This window comes from Agelaius phoeniceus, chromosome 4 (assembly GCF_051311805.1).
Source record: "Agelaius phoeniceus isolate bAgePho1 chromosome 4, bAgePho1.hap1, whole genome shotgun sequence".
Classification (NCBI taxonomy): Eukaryota; Metazoa; Chordata; class Aves; order Passeriformes; family Icteridae; genus Agelaius; species Agelaius phoeniceus.
The window spans coordinates 68,699,096-68,717,842 of NC_135268.1; the positions used below are offsets into that span (position 1 = coordinate 68,699,096).

The 18,747-nt window shown below is 45.5% G+C and overlaps 1 protein-coding gene across 2 annotated transcripts in view; it reads right to left on the reverse strand.

The window, feature by feature from the left end:
* REEP1 (receptor accessory protein 1) overlaps positions 1-18,747 on the reverse strand; it is a 68,504-nt gene that overhangs the window by 30,201 nt on the left and 19,556 nt on the right. For both annotated transcript variants that reach the window (XM_077177849.1, XM_077177848.1), the window contains exons 2-5: positions 10,116-10,188; positions 7,256-7,332; positions 5,318-5,438; positions 3,661-3,774 (exon numbers count right to left, since the gene is read on the reverse strand). In XM_077177849.1, the coding sequence (XP_077033964.1) occupies positions 3,661-3,774; positions 5,318-5,438; positions 7,256-7,332; positions 10,116-10,188 (385 nt within the window). The remainder of the gene's footprint in view (positions 1-3,660; positions 3,775-5,317; positions 5,439-7,255; positions 7,333-10,115; positions 10,189-18,747) is intronic.

The following is an 18,747-nucleotide window of genomic DNA, read 5'->3' on the forward strand; positions in this document are numbered from 1 at the left end:
CAGGGGTAATAAACCAGATATCCAACATTCTGCTTGCCTAGTGAGCATCAAAAATAGACTCTCCAGAGAGAGAGAAAACACCCAAGTGAGCCAGCTGGGCAGACCCAGGGTGCCTGGGACACTGACAGCTCCTCAGCCTGTAAAATGAGCTGGCACAGGTTTGTGCCAGCATTAGCACAAGTGTGGCTTCAACACAGAACAGAGCAGGGGCAGAGAGCAGGAGGAGAGGGAAGGACAAGCCTGCAGTTGGATAACTGAAACCATGGGGTATTTAAGATAAAAAAGGGAAAGGGACAGGGGATCAGAGGTAAGGAAGGTGTGGCTGTGCACAGCTTGCAGCATCTTAGCCGGCAGTAAATATACAAGCAGCAGCCTGTCACACACCAATTAAAATCAGAGAGGCAGATGCATTGTGCTGCACAAAAAAAGATGAAGGATAAACAGGATGGATTAAAGAATATGTTGGACAAAAACAATGGATAAAAAAAAAATATGATGGATGAAAAGAATTAAAAGATGGGCCTTGCCCAAAGATCTTATCATGAAAGACAAAAGACCATGATGGATCACAGCTCAGACAGAAAGGAGAGGACAGGGCTGGGCACAGCATGAGACATGTTCTCTCTCAGGTATAGGAGCCTTTAGATTTCAGCTAATTTACTGAAAACAGATCTGTACAGAGTCCCTTTTCACCTTTTCAACCCAGCAGCTCACTGTGTATTGCCACTATGTGAAGTTGATTTGCAAAGCCTAAAGGTCCATTTCTGCATACAAAAGCATCTTTTCCTCACCCAGTAATCCAAGTGAAACAGTAAATAATCCTCACATTCACTTGCTGGTAAAAGCCATGTTTTCCATGGAAGCTGCAGGAGCTCAGTGCTACTGAATAAATCATCATCTCTATAGGTTCCAATTGTAACACAATCCTTTAAAGGCTGAAACCAAATGAACTCACTTTCCCACCACACTCAACACTTATCACAGACTAGCTGGATATCCTTAAATCTTGGCATTGGGAAAACCATGATAAGCCTTAGAAATAGTATTCTCTTTCCTCCTTCCCTAGAAACTTCTCCCTAAGGACAGCACTGCAGTCTGGTCTGGCATCTGTCTGCTCAAAGTGTTTTCCAGATAATTAGTCATTTACACTCTTCTCAGGCAGGATAATCTGGCTCAGTTATACCTTCTCAAGTGAGCAAGGAAGGGCACTGACACTTAGTTGACAGCAACTGAAAACCAGGGCAAGAGAAGCAGCTCCTGCTGTACCACTCCTCCCTGGGGAACAGCTCCCTCCCCATCGGCAGGGACAGCGACATGGAGACACATCCACACCCCCAGCCACATCCTGGAGGCCTGAGGAGCCCCAGCTCAGCACTCCTGCACTGCAGCACACCAGGCTGGAACTCTCACCAGGCTGGAATTCTCACCAGGCTGCTCTCCCTGCCAGAACAGTGGCACATTCCCTCTCAGAAGCACAAGGGACAGGAGCTGCTTTAACCATCCCTGGATATTACACTGGGAACAGACTGGGGTGTGCTCCCATGGACAGCACAGCTAATCTGTCTGGTTCCCAAGACCAGGAAGGGATGATCTTGCTTTCCTTTCCTCTGGCCATGCTCTCACAATGCAGTTCAATCCCTTTCCTTATGCTGGCTCAGCCACTTGAGATAAGTTTGTGGGCTCAAAAGAACAAACCCCTTTCTTTTTCTTTCAGGATTAAAATTCTGATAGATAAGAGATAACCTGAGGAGGTCCAAAATGCTGGGGCACCCTGGGAGCTGGAGCACTCCCCCATTTTGGAGAAGGAGAGCTGTCAGACTGGCTCACACTCTCTGTTGGAGCTGCACCCTTAGGCACACAGAAACAAACAACTTGCTGGAGGCCACAAGCCAAAGTAGTGAAGGAAAACAGGGATTCTATTTTTTCCTCATACATTCAGAGTAATTTAAATGTCAGGGCTTAGGGAAATGCTTGAACAGTCATTGCTTTGTTGTAAAAATCAAACAATGTATTAAATAACAACCTCTCAATCTTATTAACAAATCCTTTTCCCCTCCCCAAAGTGTGCAAGAAAGACTCTTCTGGCCCATTTACAGGTTGCAATATCTTAACAGTTTTCTCTCAAGTTGTGTTGGCAGATGTGCAGTACAATAATACCACAGGAGTGACAGAGTTGTTTTCTTCCATCACTGAAAGGGGAGTTTCATCAACCATGAAAAACAACAGCTTCCTTGTACCATGGAGACTCTTCCCTCTCTTCCCCATTGCCACATTTTAAGGCAGAGAGAGCCTTGAGAAAAGCAGCAGAAAAGTGGAACAGTGGGAAGTAAAACCGTGGTGCTGGCTCTCATTCCAGTGAACAGCTGATGCAGACACTGTTGCAGTCCTGATGGAGGAACAGGTTGGCACTGTGGGTTTGGATTACTGTTGAGCTTCTCATATTCAGGAGCTACCTAGACAGGAGCCAGAATTCCTTTGGGATTCACACAGAGTTTCTCACTGTGTCCTAAAAACAGCTCTAGCACAGACAGTGTGCAGTACCTTGTAGGAAGGGGCTCAGAGCAAAGGCAGTGCTGCAAAATTGGCATTCCCAGAGCCTATTTATGTCCCCAGTGTGACTTCTTCAGGCTTACATGGCAGCAGCAAAAGTGTTAAGTGTCCTGAAGGCATCACAAAAATGTTATTTCATTGGGCATATGATACACAGCACTGTCCTGGCTCCACGTTTATCCCAGGTTTCAGTCCAAATTTGGTTTATCTCCCAGTCCCTGGGTTAGAAGAGTCTCCCTACTGAAGAAAAACAGCTCAGGAGAAGACAGGCCTGACAATATAGTCTGCACAATGCTAGGCAGGGAAAAAGGAGACAATTTTTGGGTTTAGCATATCCTTGTGATCCCATGAGCATGGCACACCCTTTGGGCTCCCCCCTTCTGTAATACCTTGCTTTCAACAGGCTTTATAAGCTGTATGGTGTTTGGCCTCCCAAGGATGCATTTTGCATTTTTGCAGGAAGTAAGGCCAAGGACTACTAAAGTGATGTGCCTTAGGTCATAGGAAAAGCATCTGGCAGAGGAAAATAACTTCCTTCAAGTCCCATTCTCATGTTGTTCCTACTACCAGTACCCTCCTTGTCCATATGTTTCCAACTGTCCTTTTGGAACAGGCCTGGTAGCCAAGTCTCCAAACACACTGTGCACATTGACTCTAAGCCCATGGCCAGAGGGCAGGACCCCAAAATGCAGTTATCAAGTCCTTGCAGCTTTCATGCAGGAAAAGGAACAACAGATACAGCTATTTTCTGGGTTTGGCTCTGAGCCAGGAAGAGAGTATAGGATACACCCCTTCAGATGAGACCCCTCATCCAACATCTACTCATCCCCCAAAAGCAGCTAATGGCACTTCCCATTCACTCTTACACAACATCCCAGCAGAGAATTACACACCAGTTATGTTATGTGTATGCCTTGCAGAAGAACTTTTACCCTTCATGAACTTCATCTTCTTTCCCGTCACTACACAAAATTATAGCTCACTACACAAAACACTGAGAGAACCCCACCATCCCTCCCCCTCCTCACTGGGGCTGCTGCTGGCAGTGGGGGCAGAGAAGATGTCAGTGAGTCCTGAGATGTCAATGTGAATCCTGAGCTGCAGCTTTACCTTGGAAGCTGCCATGACAGCTGCCGTGGCTGCAACGTTCAGCCCCCGCTTGCCAAAGTGCACCAGGGCGTCGTAGCTCCGGTCCTTCGCCTGGATGAGGCAGTCATCGATCTCCTGCCAGAGCAGAACACAAAACAAACAATTAAAAAAGCACAAGAAGGGAAAGAAGGACAAGTTCAGGCTTATGCTCCCAGTCTCAGACTCTTAGCAAAGTCAGGTCATGCTTTACAGAGGTAGATGTCCTCCATGTCCTCCACTGTGGCTGGAAAGAAGTTCACAGCCAACATTTGCAAAGAGGAAAAGTTTGCTAGGGCGGCAATAACTCTCATTGCAGGATTGGGGAACTCTTTATTCTACAAATGGAAGATTGGAACCCAAAGCTGGGATCCTGGAACAAGAGAAATCTGCCTGAGCAACATGAACTGACAGCCATTTGCAAATTGTGCAATCCAAAGACAAATGGGATTGCCTCATATATAAAAATACTCATATGATGACACTGGGCAGCTGAAGCTGCACTGCCCTGTGGCCAGGACAGGTGGCCTCAGAAATATCTGGGATATCTCTGCACATCACAGCAGTGCCCAGCTTCAGATGCCCATGGAATTGGTAGGCCCAGAGCTTCGGGCCTTTGATGCTGCTCAATTTACAGTGAAACAGCTGGGGAGGTTCCTGCCCTTATTGTCCCTCCCTCAGGACACTGGGGTCTGGATGATAATGATAGCAAGGACTCCTAGCTCCCAGCTGGTGGATGTGCTGGAGCTGCTGGCTGCTCTCCCTATTCCCCACAGGTAAGAGGTGGCAGCTCAAAATGCATGAGCCCTACTTGGGGGAAGCACAAGCAAAGGGAAGCAGAGACAATGGGTTGATTCCCACTGTCCTTCTTGGACAGGACTGAGATCCAACTGCTCCTTCACTGCCTGTGGCTAAAGGGAGAGCTTCCATCTCCAAGTTGCCAGTGCAGGAATCAGTCACTCACTCAGCAGTTTTCATGTTGGTATGTGACAATAGCTGTTCTTGGGCCATTTATTCTCGTGAGCCAAATGGATCTGCCTGACACTGTCCCTTTCACAGCCACAAGAATCTCCCAGGCAGGCAAATGATAGCCAAGTTGTAATGTCCCCCTCCCAAAATTAGCACCTTTAATTTGAGCAAGACATTTTTTAATCTAGGACCTCAACAGGCTACATGCCTTTTTTCACCACACTACACAGCCAGGCATGTGCTTGCTAAGCCTATTTTAGACTGCCTGGGCTGTTTGTCTCACTGCTATGCAATGCTTTAGGCAGAACAAAGTTGAGGAGTCCTGGCTGCCAGACCAAGTTTCTCTATTTGTTATATCCAGCCACAACAGAGCACTCCAGCTATAATCAGCCAGTACATGCAAAGCAGCTCAGGAAGTATTTTTATCCCCCTCCCTCCCACCTTCTCAACTGCACCAAAATGAGTTAATAAGTGTGAGTGCACTGAACAGATGCCAGTATTTAAAAACACAACAACCACAAAGAACAAAAACACCAACCAAGAAGAGGGAATCAAATAATAGAGGGAGAATCAGCAACTCCCAACCCTTCAATGGAAATGAATGATACAGGGACTGGAACAAACACACCACAGTTCTGTTCCACCCAGAGAGGACCCAGGCACCTGTGATTACCTTTTCTTTTGAAGACAGAGTTGGATGAACAAATTTCCTGTACAGGAGGCTGGAGCCTTTTGTGTATGGAGACAGCAGCCAAGCTACAAAAGCTATTTTGAGTTCATAGTAGAATGGAAACCTAGAAGAAAGAGAGGGTTATTGTCTGCTCCCAATTTATCCACTGCCTTTAATTAGAGATGCTCAGCACAGGTAGGGATTTGCCAGCCTAGCTCAAGGCAGCTTTTGCTTACCAAAAAATCTAAGGATTAAAGTGTATTGACTCAGTTTTGAGCCCATCTCAACGACACATGTGGGTGAATCTTTACTTGGTTATCAGGACCATTATTTAATGGTCTGGAAGAGACTCTGACATGTGATAAGAGGAGCTTTCTATATGCAAAGATCACAGGTGCTGCCTTCACAGTATCCCCAGTCACTGAAAGCAAAGACCAAACCAGCAAACCAATATTTCATTGATATGTACTTATGCACTTTCCATCTTCTTGCCTCTCAGCTTTTAAGCTAACACTTACATGACTAAAATTGAAATACAAGAACCTTTGTTGTCCAAGCAACATAAAGGTGCAGATCCACGCTGACTTTCAGGTAGGGCTGCAAAATATGGAGCCCTGGATAATTTAATCTCAGGCACATCCTGAGATTAAATTATCCAGACCCTTTTCTGGAGGACAGAGGCCAGAGCTCAAGACCCAGCAGCATCTTCATGTGGGCAGGCAAATTGCTGCCAGCAGTGTGAGGAACAATTGTTGCTCTTTGCAAGCAAGAGCAGTGCAGAGACCTGTGATGGCTGTGGACCAGCCCAGCTGGACCCAGACAGGCCCCTGCTGTGCCACACAGTGCTGTCACTGAGCCAGCTGGGCCAGCCAGCACCCAGGTCTGACACCATGGGCCTCTGCAATGCTCTGCTCTGAGCATGGATGTGCCAGGCTGATTTCCCAGCTCACTAAGGATCTCTACAGCACACTTGATTTCACAGGCTGGATGAGCCCTCTGCCATTTCTCTTGGCAGACTCACAGAATTCATCCTCCAAAAAAACCACAAAGCTCCAGATGAGCACAGGAGAGGTAGATCTGCATGCAAATTAGATGGGCATTAATGTCTTTTATCTCCTTTTCAATAGATCTGACATGTTGCCAAGTTCTCCTGATTTCCTTCATCTGGAGGACTCACCCAAGGCAGGCAGTGCTGTGCAGGAATAGTCTGTGAGGGCCATGCACTGCAGTCACATTTCACCCTAAATCTATTGATCTCACTGGTTTCTGGTAGAAAGGCCTTACTATAAAGGGCAACCAAGCAACAAGCACTTGCAAACCTGAGCATCCAAAAAACACTGAAACTGATAAATAGGCATTTATGTACTCTCATCCTGACAGAGGTCACCAGGCATCCTTCCACTGGCACCAGAGAGCCACATCAGTGTTGACTGTCACTGTCCTCCATCAAACCAGAAACCCAGCCTGGCCAAGAATGTGCCAGGCAAAACATCCCAGGAACAACCACCCACATAGCAACCTACAAAGTCTCGTGCTGCAGGGCTGTTTGCACCTGATCCACAGTCTGTGTATTTACTGTAGGATGCAGCCAGGCAAGTCTAAAACTCAGCCTGTAGCTAAATCAAGTGTTATTTATGTGATGACCTCTGCAGCATCCAACTGGGCAGTCAGCTGTGCCTCTCTGACAGGCAGGGCTGAGACTCCAGTAATGATTTTCCCACTAATGAGATACCACTGAGCCTTTCCACTTCTTTCTTTTCTCTGTGACAGCAGCACCAAGAAAGGAAGAATGTCTCCTGCAGACAAAAATCCTCCATGCATTTGAAGCTGCTGAACCCCTGTACAGGAGTCAGTGCACCTTTTGTGTGCCATTTTTTCCCCTTGTAAACATTTCCATTTTCTTTTCATCTCATGCCAAAGAGCCTCTCCCCTGGTGCTTACCAGCAAAGAAAGATATCCGTGAACGTCTCTGCTGTGGTGAAGAGCGCGAATATGATCCAGTACATCATCCACTTGACCTGGTAAACAAAAACAGCCTCAAACTATCTCTTACAGGCACAAGTGCACAGAATAACTCCCACAGGAAAAGAAATTCTTACCCCCTCACCCTCCCCACTGTGTGTTTAGCAATTACTGTGGACTTGAAGGTGCCAGTTTGCCCCACTTCAGCACATAACACGTGTCAGATTTACACAGCCCTTGGGAAGGTGACTGTGGCCTTTAGGATTGGGCTCAGGAAAAGAAGAGCACACCCTGACTCTGTCCTTACAGAAACTCCACTGGCCAGTAGAGCATGACAGCCCTATCACAGGACATTAAAAATCTTACTTGGCTCAGTTAATAGTAAATGTTAATACAAGGTTGTTGGCCAAACTCCAGTTAAGACAAAATGTAATTACTTACATAATACCTACAGCCAGCAAAAGGTAAAGAGGTAACTGCCCATCCCATAATTGAGAGCTCGGGAGCACAATCAACTCACCACAAGTTACTGACTCAGTGGGCAGCCCTGGAGTGGCTGTGCCTGCTCCACCCATGCCCAGTGCAGTGAGAAGGGCAAGGACAATAGTTTGAATCCCTTGCCTTGGGCTTCGGGGGGGAATGTTTTACCTCACACTGGTAGTGAGAGCATGTGCTGTGCTGTCTCTGTTCAACTGGAGAAACTCCCCTGTCAGGGATGATGGTTTCCTTTGGGCTGACAGCAAGAGAGTCTTTAGGGATGGTGACTTGGTTAGATAAACTGTAGCACCTCAAGTAATTCAGGAATTTGGAAATTTTTGTCACTGAGCACTAAATGGCACCTAAAAGCACAGCTCAGCTATTCTGAAGTATGTAGTATTGGTTCTTCTTAGGATGGAAAAAGATGGTGAGACAAAGGTTGTTAATTTAACTGACAACAGTTGTTTAATTAGGTGTACTTGAAAATGGAGATCCCTAAGCAGCTTTGCTGGAATGTTAAAAAGCTTAAGGAAGTAAAACCCATGAAAATCCATGAAAATCCATGAAAATCCATGAATTAGAGAATTGGACCATGTTAGCTAAGGCTGGTGCAATTGCAATAGGTAAGGAAAGGCTGGAGGGAAGACAGCACAAGAGGGATACCTACACCAGGTGCTGCTCTGGGGAATGGAAGATGAAGGTGTCAATAAATCTGGATCTCACCAGCTTGGAAATTATATCCCCATGTTCTCCCTGATACAGTGGGACAGTACTGATAGTCTCCATCTCCCTGCAGGTACTGGAATTATTCCCTGAGCACCTGTCACTACAAAACTGCTCTCCTGGGATTTATATTTATGTGCATATTTATATCTATATGTAGTGTTACAACAATAATGGCACTGCCAAATGCCTGAGAGCATCATCTTCCTAGAGCAGCTTCTGCCAGATTTGTTATGTAACTGTGACTCCTCAGAGCCTCATTGCCAACATGGCTCTCTCACTTAGACATTACTGCCAGCAAAACTTTTAAACACAAACCAAGACCTGGTGTGGATGGGCTTGGATCAGCCTAAAACATTCATCAAAATTACTATTACCAAGCAGAAAAAAATTATTTTAGAGTGATATAAGTTTTGATTCATAAGAGAAGGTTCCTCCTGTGTCAGTGTAAATTATTACTTCATTTATTATTTTTTTTTTAATCAGGCCTTAATGGATACATTGCCACAACTGCTATATTAAACTGAAATCAATTGTAAGGGCAGACCAGGTCAGATCAGCTGTTCTCACATTTGCGTCACAAGCACAAGTGTCTGATGTGAGTTCCTCTTTTCCACTTCAATTTCCAACAGGAACTGGACCCTTCAACAAAATACCTTCCAATAAGAGACTATGGAAACATTAAGTATCAGTGGCAGACACTGCTTGGAGATGCTTGTGAACATCTTCAGCATTTTCAGGCAAAGAGGCCCTGAGAAACTCAAGGGCTGCAGAGACATTTTACCTTAAGTATTTGCTGTGTTCTGTAACACTTATGTTTCTCAAAATACCCAAAATCATTTTCTGAAGGAGGAAAGTTATAAACAAAACTCTTAGCAGCCACAGTGAGTCCCAGATTGAGTTTGCACTAAAGACTATAGACATGTATGCTGTTATCCAGATGAGAAAATGGGCTTGTTATCCCTGGGATCTTGAGAGGATTGAAGAGTCAAGATCTGGAGGCTGAGCTGGGTTCAATGAAGTTAAAAGAGCTCAGGTTGTGAAGGGCACTACAAATCCCACAGGACCCCAACAGCATCCAAGTGCTTTTGATTCTCCCTCATTTCACTTTCCCTGGTGGCCCCATATGCCTTTAGAAACCAGGGCCCAGGGAAGATTTTTCAGCAAAAAGCAAAAAGAGAGCACAGCCAGCTGCCAGACCTGCCTGTAAATAGGTCGCTCTGCAAGGAAGGATGTTTCTGTCTGAGGATTCAGTCATATGCACTTCTAGTTGCCTCCTCTTGTCCTTGTTTTGAATGAGCAGTTAAAGCTTCAAGGCTTTTTGAAAAGGCTTTGATTTATGCTGCTCTTCAGAAACAAAGAAGAGCACACAAAGCTCTGGATGCCAAATGCCTTTTAAGTGACTGTGTATCTCACCACCAGAGGAGCAGCATGCATTTGTCAAGGAGCACATCAGCTCTGCACTGGGGCCAGGAGCACAAACCCAAGGCTCATTGGTGCCCAGCAAACAACCAGTCCACCTTCAGGCCAATCTGCCCCTTTATGAGCTTTCCCAGAATACAGACAACACTTTTCCAATGTGGTGAGGAGCAATCTTAGAAAACAACCCCCCAGCACAGCCACAAACCTCATTACTCACATATTCTTTGATGTCCTTTGATTTCACGGCTTTGTAAGAATAATATGCGGGGTAAAGTGTGCCAAATATAAGCCTGGAAAAAACAAACAAACAATAAACGGATTAAATTGATTTCCTGTCACAGGGAAAGATTTTTTTTCTTCCCCCTGTGTTTTAAATGTGGTTTTTGCACTGGTAAAATGTGTAAGGATTTGATTTAAGCTTGAGTGCACTAAGTACAGCACAGGAGTGATTTTGCATCACTGAATTCAGAGCAGCTATTTCCAGTGACTTGAATGAAGAGCAGAGATTCAGGCTGGTTTTCCTTTTGCAATGGTTTCCAAACCTGTACCGTATGAGTTACACACACAAAAAAAATAACCAAACAAAAAAGGCCACCACCACACTTTCAAAAGGAAATTAAAAGTCTGATCTTGAAACAATCTACTGCAACACCAGGAATATGGGAGTATTGCTTTCAGAGAGAGAATTATTTGTCTAAAATCCCTTCCACCTCTGTTCAGTACTCTGAAAAGCTGGCAGATGATAAAGCAGGATTCAGGTTCTACTGATGCAAGGGTTTGGGTGCCTTATCCTACATTAAACCTGGTATATGGAAGAACCTTGCACCGTTCAGTAAAGTCAATTTGGGCTCATGAAAGGAGAAGGAATCTGCCCACCAAGATATGACAACATGATGAGGCCTAAAAGTCCTAGCTCTGCTGCTCTTTCAGACAGCTTCCTTTCATTTTCAAGCCTGAAAGGGATGCTGTCAGCTTCAAGATTTCATGTAAGAAAGAAACAAGGATCTGTAAGTTAAAAATAGCACTACTGAGAAAAACACGTGGAGAATTTTTTATCCTGGGTTCTCTCTGCATCACTGCCTACATGCTTATTCACTTGGATTATTCTGGACGTAAGCATAGGCTTGTCAAAACCACTTTGCCCTGCCCAGGTTTCAGTCAGTTTTATTCAAAGCAGGAGGATGATGCTGCAAAGTCTAAATTTAATAGATTGCAGGGTAATGTTTATTGGCTTGCAACTACCCATCCTTCCGCTGAAGCTTTTGCTTTTAATTCACACAACTGTTTCCTCTGCTCCTGGGAATGAAAATGATCAATGTTTCAATCCCTAATTGTGGAGCCACATGGACCCAGAGCCATCTTTTTCCACCCTGCCAGCAGTGACTGTGTGCTGAGGGATTCATAATTACAGTCAAGTCCATTACGTGCATAAGGCATTAAAAATTAACACTCTGGGATATGGTGCACCATCATCCTTCCCGGAGCTCAGGAAGGTATTTATGAAAGAATGGGGTGAGCCAGCACACATCTTGATTTCCAAAGCAGTGACCAAAGGCAATTTGCCTGCTATTCATCATGCTCACTGTAGCATGGCTTAGCAGAACCTGAAGCACAATGCAGACTTCAGAAAAGCAGCTACTGAGCGAGGAGATTCAACATTTTACAGAGGCTTCCCACTGGTTTCAAAAAGCTTTGCTGGTAGCAGTCAACTCCAAACCTATTTCACTCAGAGAGGCTTGTGCTATCTGCAAGGATCAGATACAAACACTCAGAAAGATCCTGGGAAACCAAAAGTGGTTTTGTCCTTTGCAGTATCCCACCAAACAGCAACATGGGTTAAGGCAAGGATGAACACACACACAGTGGCTTGATTCTGCTCTCACTGAGATATAATAACAAATATTCCAAGTTCAGTGGTAGCAGGACCTAATCCAAAGAAGGAAGAGTTCACAAAAAGAAGAAAGCTACAATACTCAGAAAATAACAGCTGAGCACATGAAAAATATTTTTGGCTCTCCTTATAAAATGCACCGCAATGCTGTTCTTCCTTCTTGGCCTAGGCTGGCTGCTATCTCACACTTTTATTTCCTGCAAATAATCACTGAATGATTGATATTCATTTCCTCAGTTTGTGCTGGTCACAGAAAGTCACTGGATCCTGAAGAAGCAAATGGTTTATAGGAATACCAGAAAATAATTAGTTGCAGACAATAAATATTTGGGGGAAAAAATCATGTGAGGGAAGGAAATTGCAATAATTTTGCATGTGCAGAGCAAGGGACAGTTAATAAGGTGATATGATCTCCCTAAACTGGAGATTCAGAGTTTCACTGATTTGCCTTGCAGGGTGTTGTGTGCATATATGGACATTTATTACTGCTGTGGTTTACCAGACTGAAAATTGTTTTAAGGAATGTTGGAAGCCAGTCTTGTCACTGCTGTGGCTTACTAAGTGGCTTGGGTCACAATCTCTGGGTACACTCTACAAATGGAAGAGAAAAGATGTTTGGGCATTTCTGTAAAGCATATTCAGGGGTTTTAAAACAAATATTTGTGTATAGGGATATTCCAAAAAGTCTCTTGAAGTTACTGTCTTCACTTGGCTTTGGATCAGGGTCGAGTACAACTGATTTAATTAGAACACACATCAATCCTGCATCTCTTCCCTCAGTTCCTCTACCCTGCTGAAGACAATAATTCTCACTTCCCCTTCATCCAAGCTTCCTGCATAATTAAAGTTATTGTTGATTCCTGCCTGCCTTCATCCCCATGCTCAGAATGTTGCCAAAGCACTCGTTGTGCACGCTACAAACCTGGGGCTGACCCTTTGTCCCTCCTTTGTCCCTTGAAAGCCATCAAGTCTTTCTTTGTCCAAGTCTCCTTTCCACCTCTGTGTGCTCTCTACCCCACCTGGATGCACCCATGTTTAACCTCTCTCCCCTGTCTCAGTCACCCCCACTCCCAGCCTAACAAGCTGGAGTAACTTATCTTTGCTTTCCATGCCTGAAAACGTTGTTCCTAACCCCTGTTGGTTTGCTCTTTTATCTCATCCTCCTCAGTCCCTTCTCTCCTTTAATGACTGCAGTGCCACCACCCTCTTCCTCTGCTGTTCCCTGCATTTATTCTCCCACACCCTGGAGCTCCTGTGCTCCTTGCTCCCCATTGCACATCAGTTCACTGCCTCCAAAACAAGCTGTTCCCTGGCAGTCATCCTGACAGCCCCCAGTCTGAGCCTGCAGCCCAATTCCAACCACATCATTCCCCAGCCCTCCTCATCTCCATATCCTTCTTCTGCCACGCTTCTGATGCTCCTGAACCAGATCACAGGACCTTCAGCTTTCTTCCCACCTCCCCAGAATCACAGGACTGCCCCTCAGTTCCCTCCCACAGCTGCCAGCTGAGCTGAGACTCAGATGTGCTGTGACTCTTTCTGTGTTACAGGTACTGTCTGTCTGTCTGTCTGTCTGTCTGTCTGTCTGTCTGGTGCTGGCCAGCCAAATTAATGAGCTACCTATGGAGTCAGCACTGCAGCTTTTACCTCCTGGCAGACAGTGCTATAAAACAGTCTCCTAGCCAGCAGCTAATTCTTAGGAATAATGTAGGAAATTTATATTTGAGACCTCTCTCACCCATCTGTTTTGGCCACAACCACTTTGCAGACCCAAAAGTTTTGCAGCAGTGGAAAAACAGACAACTTAAGTCTCATTTCCTTAGGAAACCAGCATCAACTCACTCCCCACCCATTTCCATCTTTCAAAGCTTCTTTGAATGAGCTGTGTACCCAAGAAAGCCTTGGCCCTTTTACCTTCTGTGCAGAAGCAGATATCCTGATCACCAAACCTCCCAGAGCTTGATGTAGAGTAGCTGCTACATTGAAAGCTACAGAAATGTTCTGCAGCCTGGGCTAAAGCAAGCACACACCCTCAGGGTATAGAGAGACACAAGGAAGTGGTGACATCCATCAGTAGCTAGGAAAAGCTCACTTGCAGCACTAAACAAATCACCACAACAGCCTAACAGTTCCAGCACTGCTCTGTGCTGGAGGTCTACACCAATTACAATCACCTTGGAAAAGGACAAAACAGCAGCTGTAAAGAAATCACTGAAGAGTCAAGTAATTGTGCAACAGGAGGCAAAAATCTAAGTAAAAGGTTAGACTGCCTAAAGAATAGGATAAGGATTAATGCTGAAAATCCTATAATCCTATTAGGCACCTCAGCAGCAGCAATCCCCAGCCTGGGTCATTACATGTGCTTCTGGTCATTCTTTGTCAAAAGGGAGACACGAAGGCAGGAGGGGAAAGAGAAGGACAGGGAAAGTGGAAGTGCACTGGGGAGGATCCATAAGAGGGACTGGAAAGGCTGTAAATGTTTCTTTTGCAACAAAGACAGATAACTGAGGTTATTTACTCCTCCTGATGCAGAGCAAGAGGATGCTCAACTCAATAAAGAGAACAAAGGCAAAAGGAGGGGAGAAACCCCCTGTACCACCAGGAGATATTATGTGGAATGGATGAACTGTATTTATTAATATAATTACATTATGTAGGATTTGGGGTTTGGGTTTCATTATTCAAGTTTACCATCAAATGAAGCTTCCCATATTGTGGGGTTTCCTGATTGTCAGGGGAATAGTAAAGCAACTGAACTGTTGGCTCCTCTTTAACAAACCCTGTCATATTCCAGGGGAGCAGCTGCATCATCACCAAAGCTCCTTCTGTCTCCACTTAGCAGGACAGCCACAGTCAGACCTGGCTCTAAAATCCTTCTATTCCTTCTGTGGATCTGCTGGAGCAGTGGTCTGACCATCAAAGAGCACAGGCTATCCCAGATGTGCCAGTATTCCTGATAGAATCCAGGCTACACTCTGGGGAACAGCCTCAGAGCTGCTACCATGACCTGGGAGGGTCCCACAGGACATCTTGGGTTCTGATTTGGTGATGCTGCTTTCCTCATGGAAAAGTCACTTACCCACAGAATTAACTCTCATGCTCCATAAAATAGCCCCTGCAATAAATGGAAAGGCTCTTAGTGATTCTCAGGAGTTCTTGCCAGGACTCAGGTTACCTCCAGAAATGCCTGCACATCCACTCCCTTGAGCACTTTTAACCACAGGGGTATTTTCTGGGTGCTGTTACAAATACACCAGCAGGGGCTATCTACATCCCAAGGCTCCCAAGTTTTGCTCCTCTAGTTACCATGCCACCAGCAGTGTTTGGGCTGCCCAAACACTTAGAACATTGTACCACCACAACACAAATAGAACTGCCCTTATTTTGCCCATAAATAACAAATGTTCCCATTTCACAGGCACACAGCAGCCAAGACAGCAACTTGTGTGCACAGGGATGGACACATTTAGGAATCAATGAGATATTTCCTATTTTCTCAACATGTTTACTGGCTAGTGTGTGTTTCAGGCCCAGAAAACAGAAGCTGAGCTGTCACCATGCCAGCATTCCTCAATGATACAACCAAGAAGGGTGCCAATAGGTTTGTGTTCCTTATTATCAGTCCTAATTAATGTTCCCACAGTGCCACAGATTAAAAATAAACAGCACTGTCTTTGCACTGAAAGTTCCTGGTTGAAATCCAGCAGTCAGGGATGTGAAAATAAGCAGTGCACAAGGTAAGGGAAAGGGTTAATTTGAGTCCCTGGACAGGCCAAATGCCTGATATTCAAGAGGGGGCTGGGGTGCAAGAAGCACCAGCTGCAGAGGAGCTATATTCCTATATTCCCTAGGAGGTGGCTCCTGCAGATTCTTTGCAGTCACTGTCCAGCAGAATGGTGGCTCCAGGGAAGTCAGGAGCTTGCCTGCTCACCCCCAGGGTGACAGCTGACACCATCCCCACCTTGGGCCCCAGGAGATGTGGATACCTGACCACGCCAGACTGACACCCTGATACACTCTGAGAGCACTCATGACAAAAATATCTCTCAAGGAAAGCGCTGGGTCCTGATATCCCTGGGACAGATCAGGCTCACTTCAAACTCCACTTGAATCAAATCCTTTTGGGGCTGCTTCAGTGCCCAAGCACAAACGTGCAGGTGTGCCCATGTCACTCAGCCAGTCATGCAGGTAAAGCTCCACTTGCACAGCCACCCAGCACATCCCTCTGCTTTGGGAAAGTTTCCTCTGCACCTCCTTGGTGACCTGCTGAATTCTTCTGGTCTGCTAGGACCATGTCCTCACATCCACACTTCCAAAGAACAAACACACCCACACCAAGGAAGCAGAAGGCACATCCAGGAGACCTCTAACACAAAGATGCTTTGCTTTCCATCCAGATCCACCTCCAACTTCTCAGCCAGGTTACTACAGAAGCAAAGTGAAACTTCATCGTGGTTAATGTAACCTAATGGCTGCTGAAACCCAGTTGCTCCTCCTGGTGTGGCTGCAGGGCACAGGGACACTGCCTGAGCAGTGCTGGCCTTCCATCAGAAACAGCAAGTCAAGGACTGTCCTTAATGCTTCTAATTTAAGCAGCCTTCATCTTCCCAAAGCAGCACACGTTCCTCTGCAGTTGTCATGACCCTTTGTTGTTTTCCTCAGCCAGGGCACTCCTCACACAGCAGCTGGCAGATGGCCAGGCACAAACAGGTGAAGAAACAGCAGTGGGGATGGGTGGAGAAATGGGCCTTGGCCAGCCTGGAGCTGTCATACACCTACACTTGGGTCACAACAACCCCAAGCATTTGGGGGCAGGGTGGTTTGAGAGGCTGCTCAGCAGAAGGAGACCTGGGGGTGCTGGTTGACAGCCAGCTGGGAATGAGCCAGCAGTGTGCCCAGGTGGCCAAGAGGGCAAATGGAATTCTGGCCTGTATCAGCAATAGTGTGGCCAGCAATCCCAGGGAAGGGATTGTCCCCCTGTGCTGGGCATTGGTGAGGACACATCTCAAGTGCTGTGCTCAGTTTTGAGCTCAACACTTCTAAAAGGATGTTGAGGTGTTGGAACATGTCCAGAGAACTGCAACAAAGCTGGTGAAGGGCTTAGAAGACATGTTCTATGAGGAGCAGCTCAGGGAACTTGGGTTGTGGAGAAAGAGGAGGCTCAAGGAGACCTCACTGCTCTTTAGAACTGACAGGAGGTTGTAGTGAGGTGGGGTTGGTCTCCTCTGTGGTGTCTACAGTGAAAGGCTGAGAGAAAATGGTGTTAAGTGGCACCAGTGGACGTTCAAATTAGATATTAGAAAAAAAAAATTCACTGGAAGAGTGGTTAGGCATTGGAATAAGTTGCCCAAGGAGGTGGTGAGTCACCATCTCTGGAAGAATTCAAGAGGTGTTGGGATGTGGCACTTGGGGAGATGGTTTAGGGGTGACTGTGGTTGCCTGGGGTTGGCAGCTGGACTAGATGATCTTGAAGGTCTCTTTCAACCTCAATGATTCTGTGAGCTATTACATTTGTTCACATAGAAACTCTACATTCAGACTGGTCTAAACAAGACCAGTCCCCACTGTTCCCTTTTCCACACTTCCTGTAACAAGAAGATAGAAATGCTAAAATAACTCCATTACTGATGGAGAGACCTTGTTAAATATTGGGATTGTTATGACAGGGCACGTGATGCCTACCAAAGCCTGACATTCCTAGGAAAGCTACCAGCAGTGAAGGGTTTTCACAGGGTTATGTTTGCAGGGGTACCCTTGAGTATCATATTTAAAGTCCATTCAAGATTAGGCAGGTACTTAACCCTTCCCAGGGTTACTGCTCCAGACTCTCCTCAAACTCAGGCAGAATTCTATCGATTCACACTCAAGCCAACACTTGAAAGTTCTCCTTCCAGTCCTTCAGAACAGAGAATGCCTGTGTGGCTGCTATAAAAATACCCCACAGCTCTGCAGCTATTTTAGGAAGCAAATTCCTTGCAGGTGGAGGTTTACTAAGCTGCTGCTCTGTTCTACTTCACGCTGCCATCAGTGGAGCTGCTGATGAGAGAGAGGAATTTGCTGTCACCCAGACATTGTTTGAAGAGGGGTCTGTGTGGAGAGCGTGTGGGGCTGGTGTGGGACCTGTGAGAAGCTGCAGTAAACAAGAAAACTGCGGCTGGCACAGCCCAGGAGGCTCTGAGCAGCTGCCTGGCAGAGATAGGGTCTCGTGGGCCTCACCAGAGGCATTTGTGCTGCTGCTGCTCCTCCCTCTCCAGCCCCAGCTCAGCAGCACCACGGGAGGAAACAGCCCAAGTCCCCAGCTTGCAGCCAGTGCTGGTGGGAAAAACACTAATCACTTGTTTTTAAAATATTTTCTTTAAGTTTAATAGTAATAAAATGGTTATAAAAGTAGTAATACAATTAGAGTAATAATAATTTGGACAATTTTAATTAGGACAATAGAAACAGAGTTACAGATGTCCGGGTACCTCTTTCTGGGCAAAATAAGCCCAAAAAAGGACACCCATTAACAGAGGATTAACCCTTAAAAACAATAACCTGTTGCATATTCATACATCTTATACATGATGCATAAATTCCATTCAAATACAGGATTCTGTCTGGTCATTGTCGACTTCTTCCTCATAATCTTAACAGCATCATCCTGCCAGAGCAAGGCAAGAAGAAGTCAGTTTCTCCTGATAATGGAGCAATAAATTCTTTCTCTGAAAGATTTAGGTGTCTTGCAACTGCTATCTCAGTGCTAGTACTTTCTTTAGGGAAAAAAAAAAGCATTTTATATAGCATAGGTTCTATTTTAACATTTTGTTATAACCTAAAACTATATTTAACACACTACTTAGGAGAATTAATGCAGCATTACTTTCTAACACAACACATATAATATTCATTTTCATATTTGTGAAAAACCAATCATAAAATCCGCATTTTCACAGCTGGCTCAGCCCACGGCTTCATC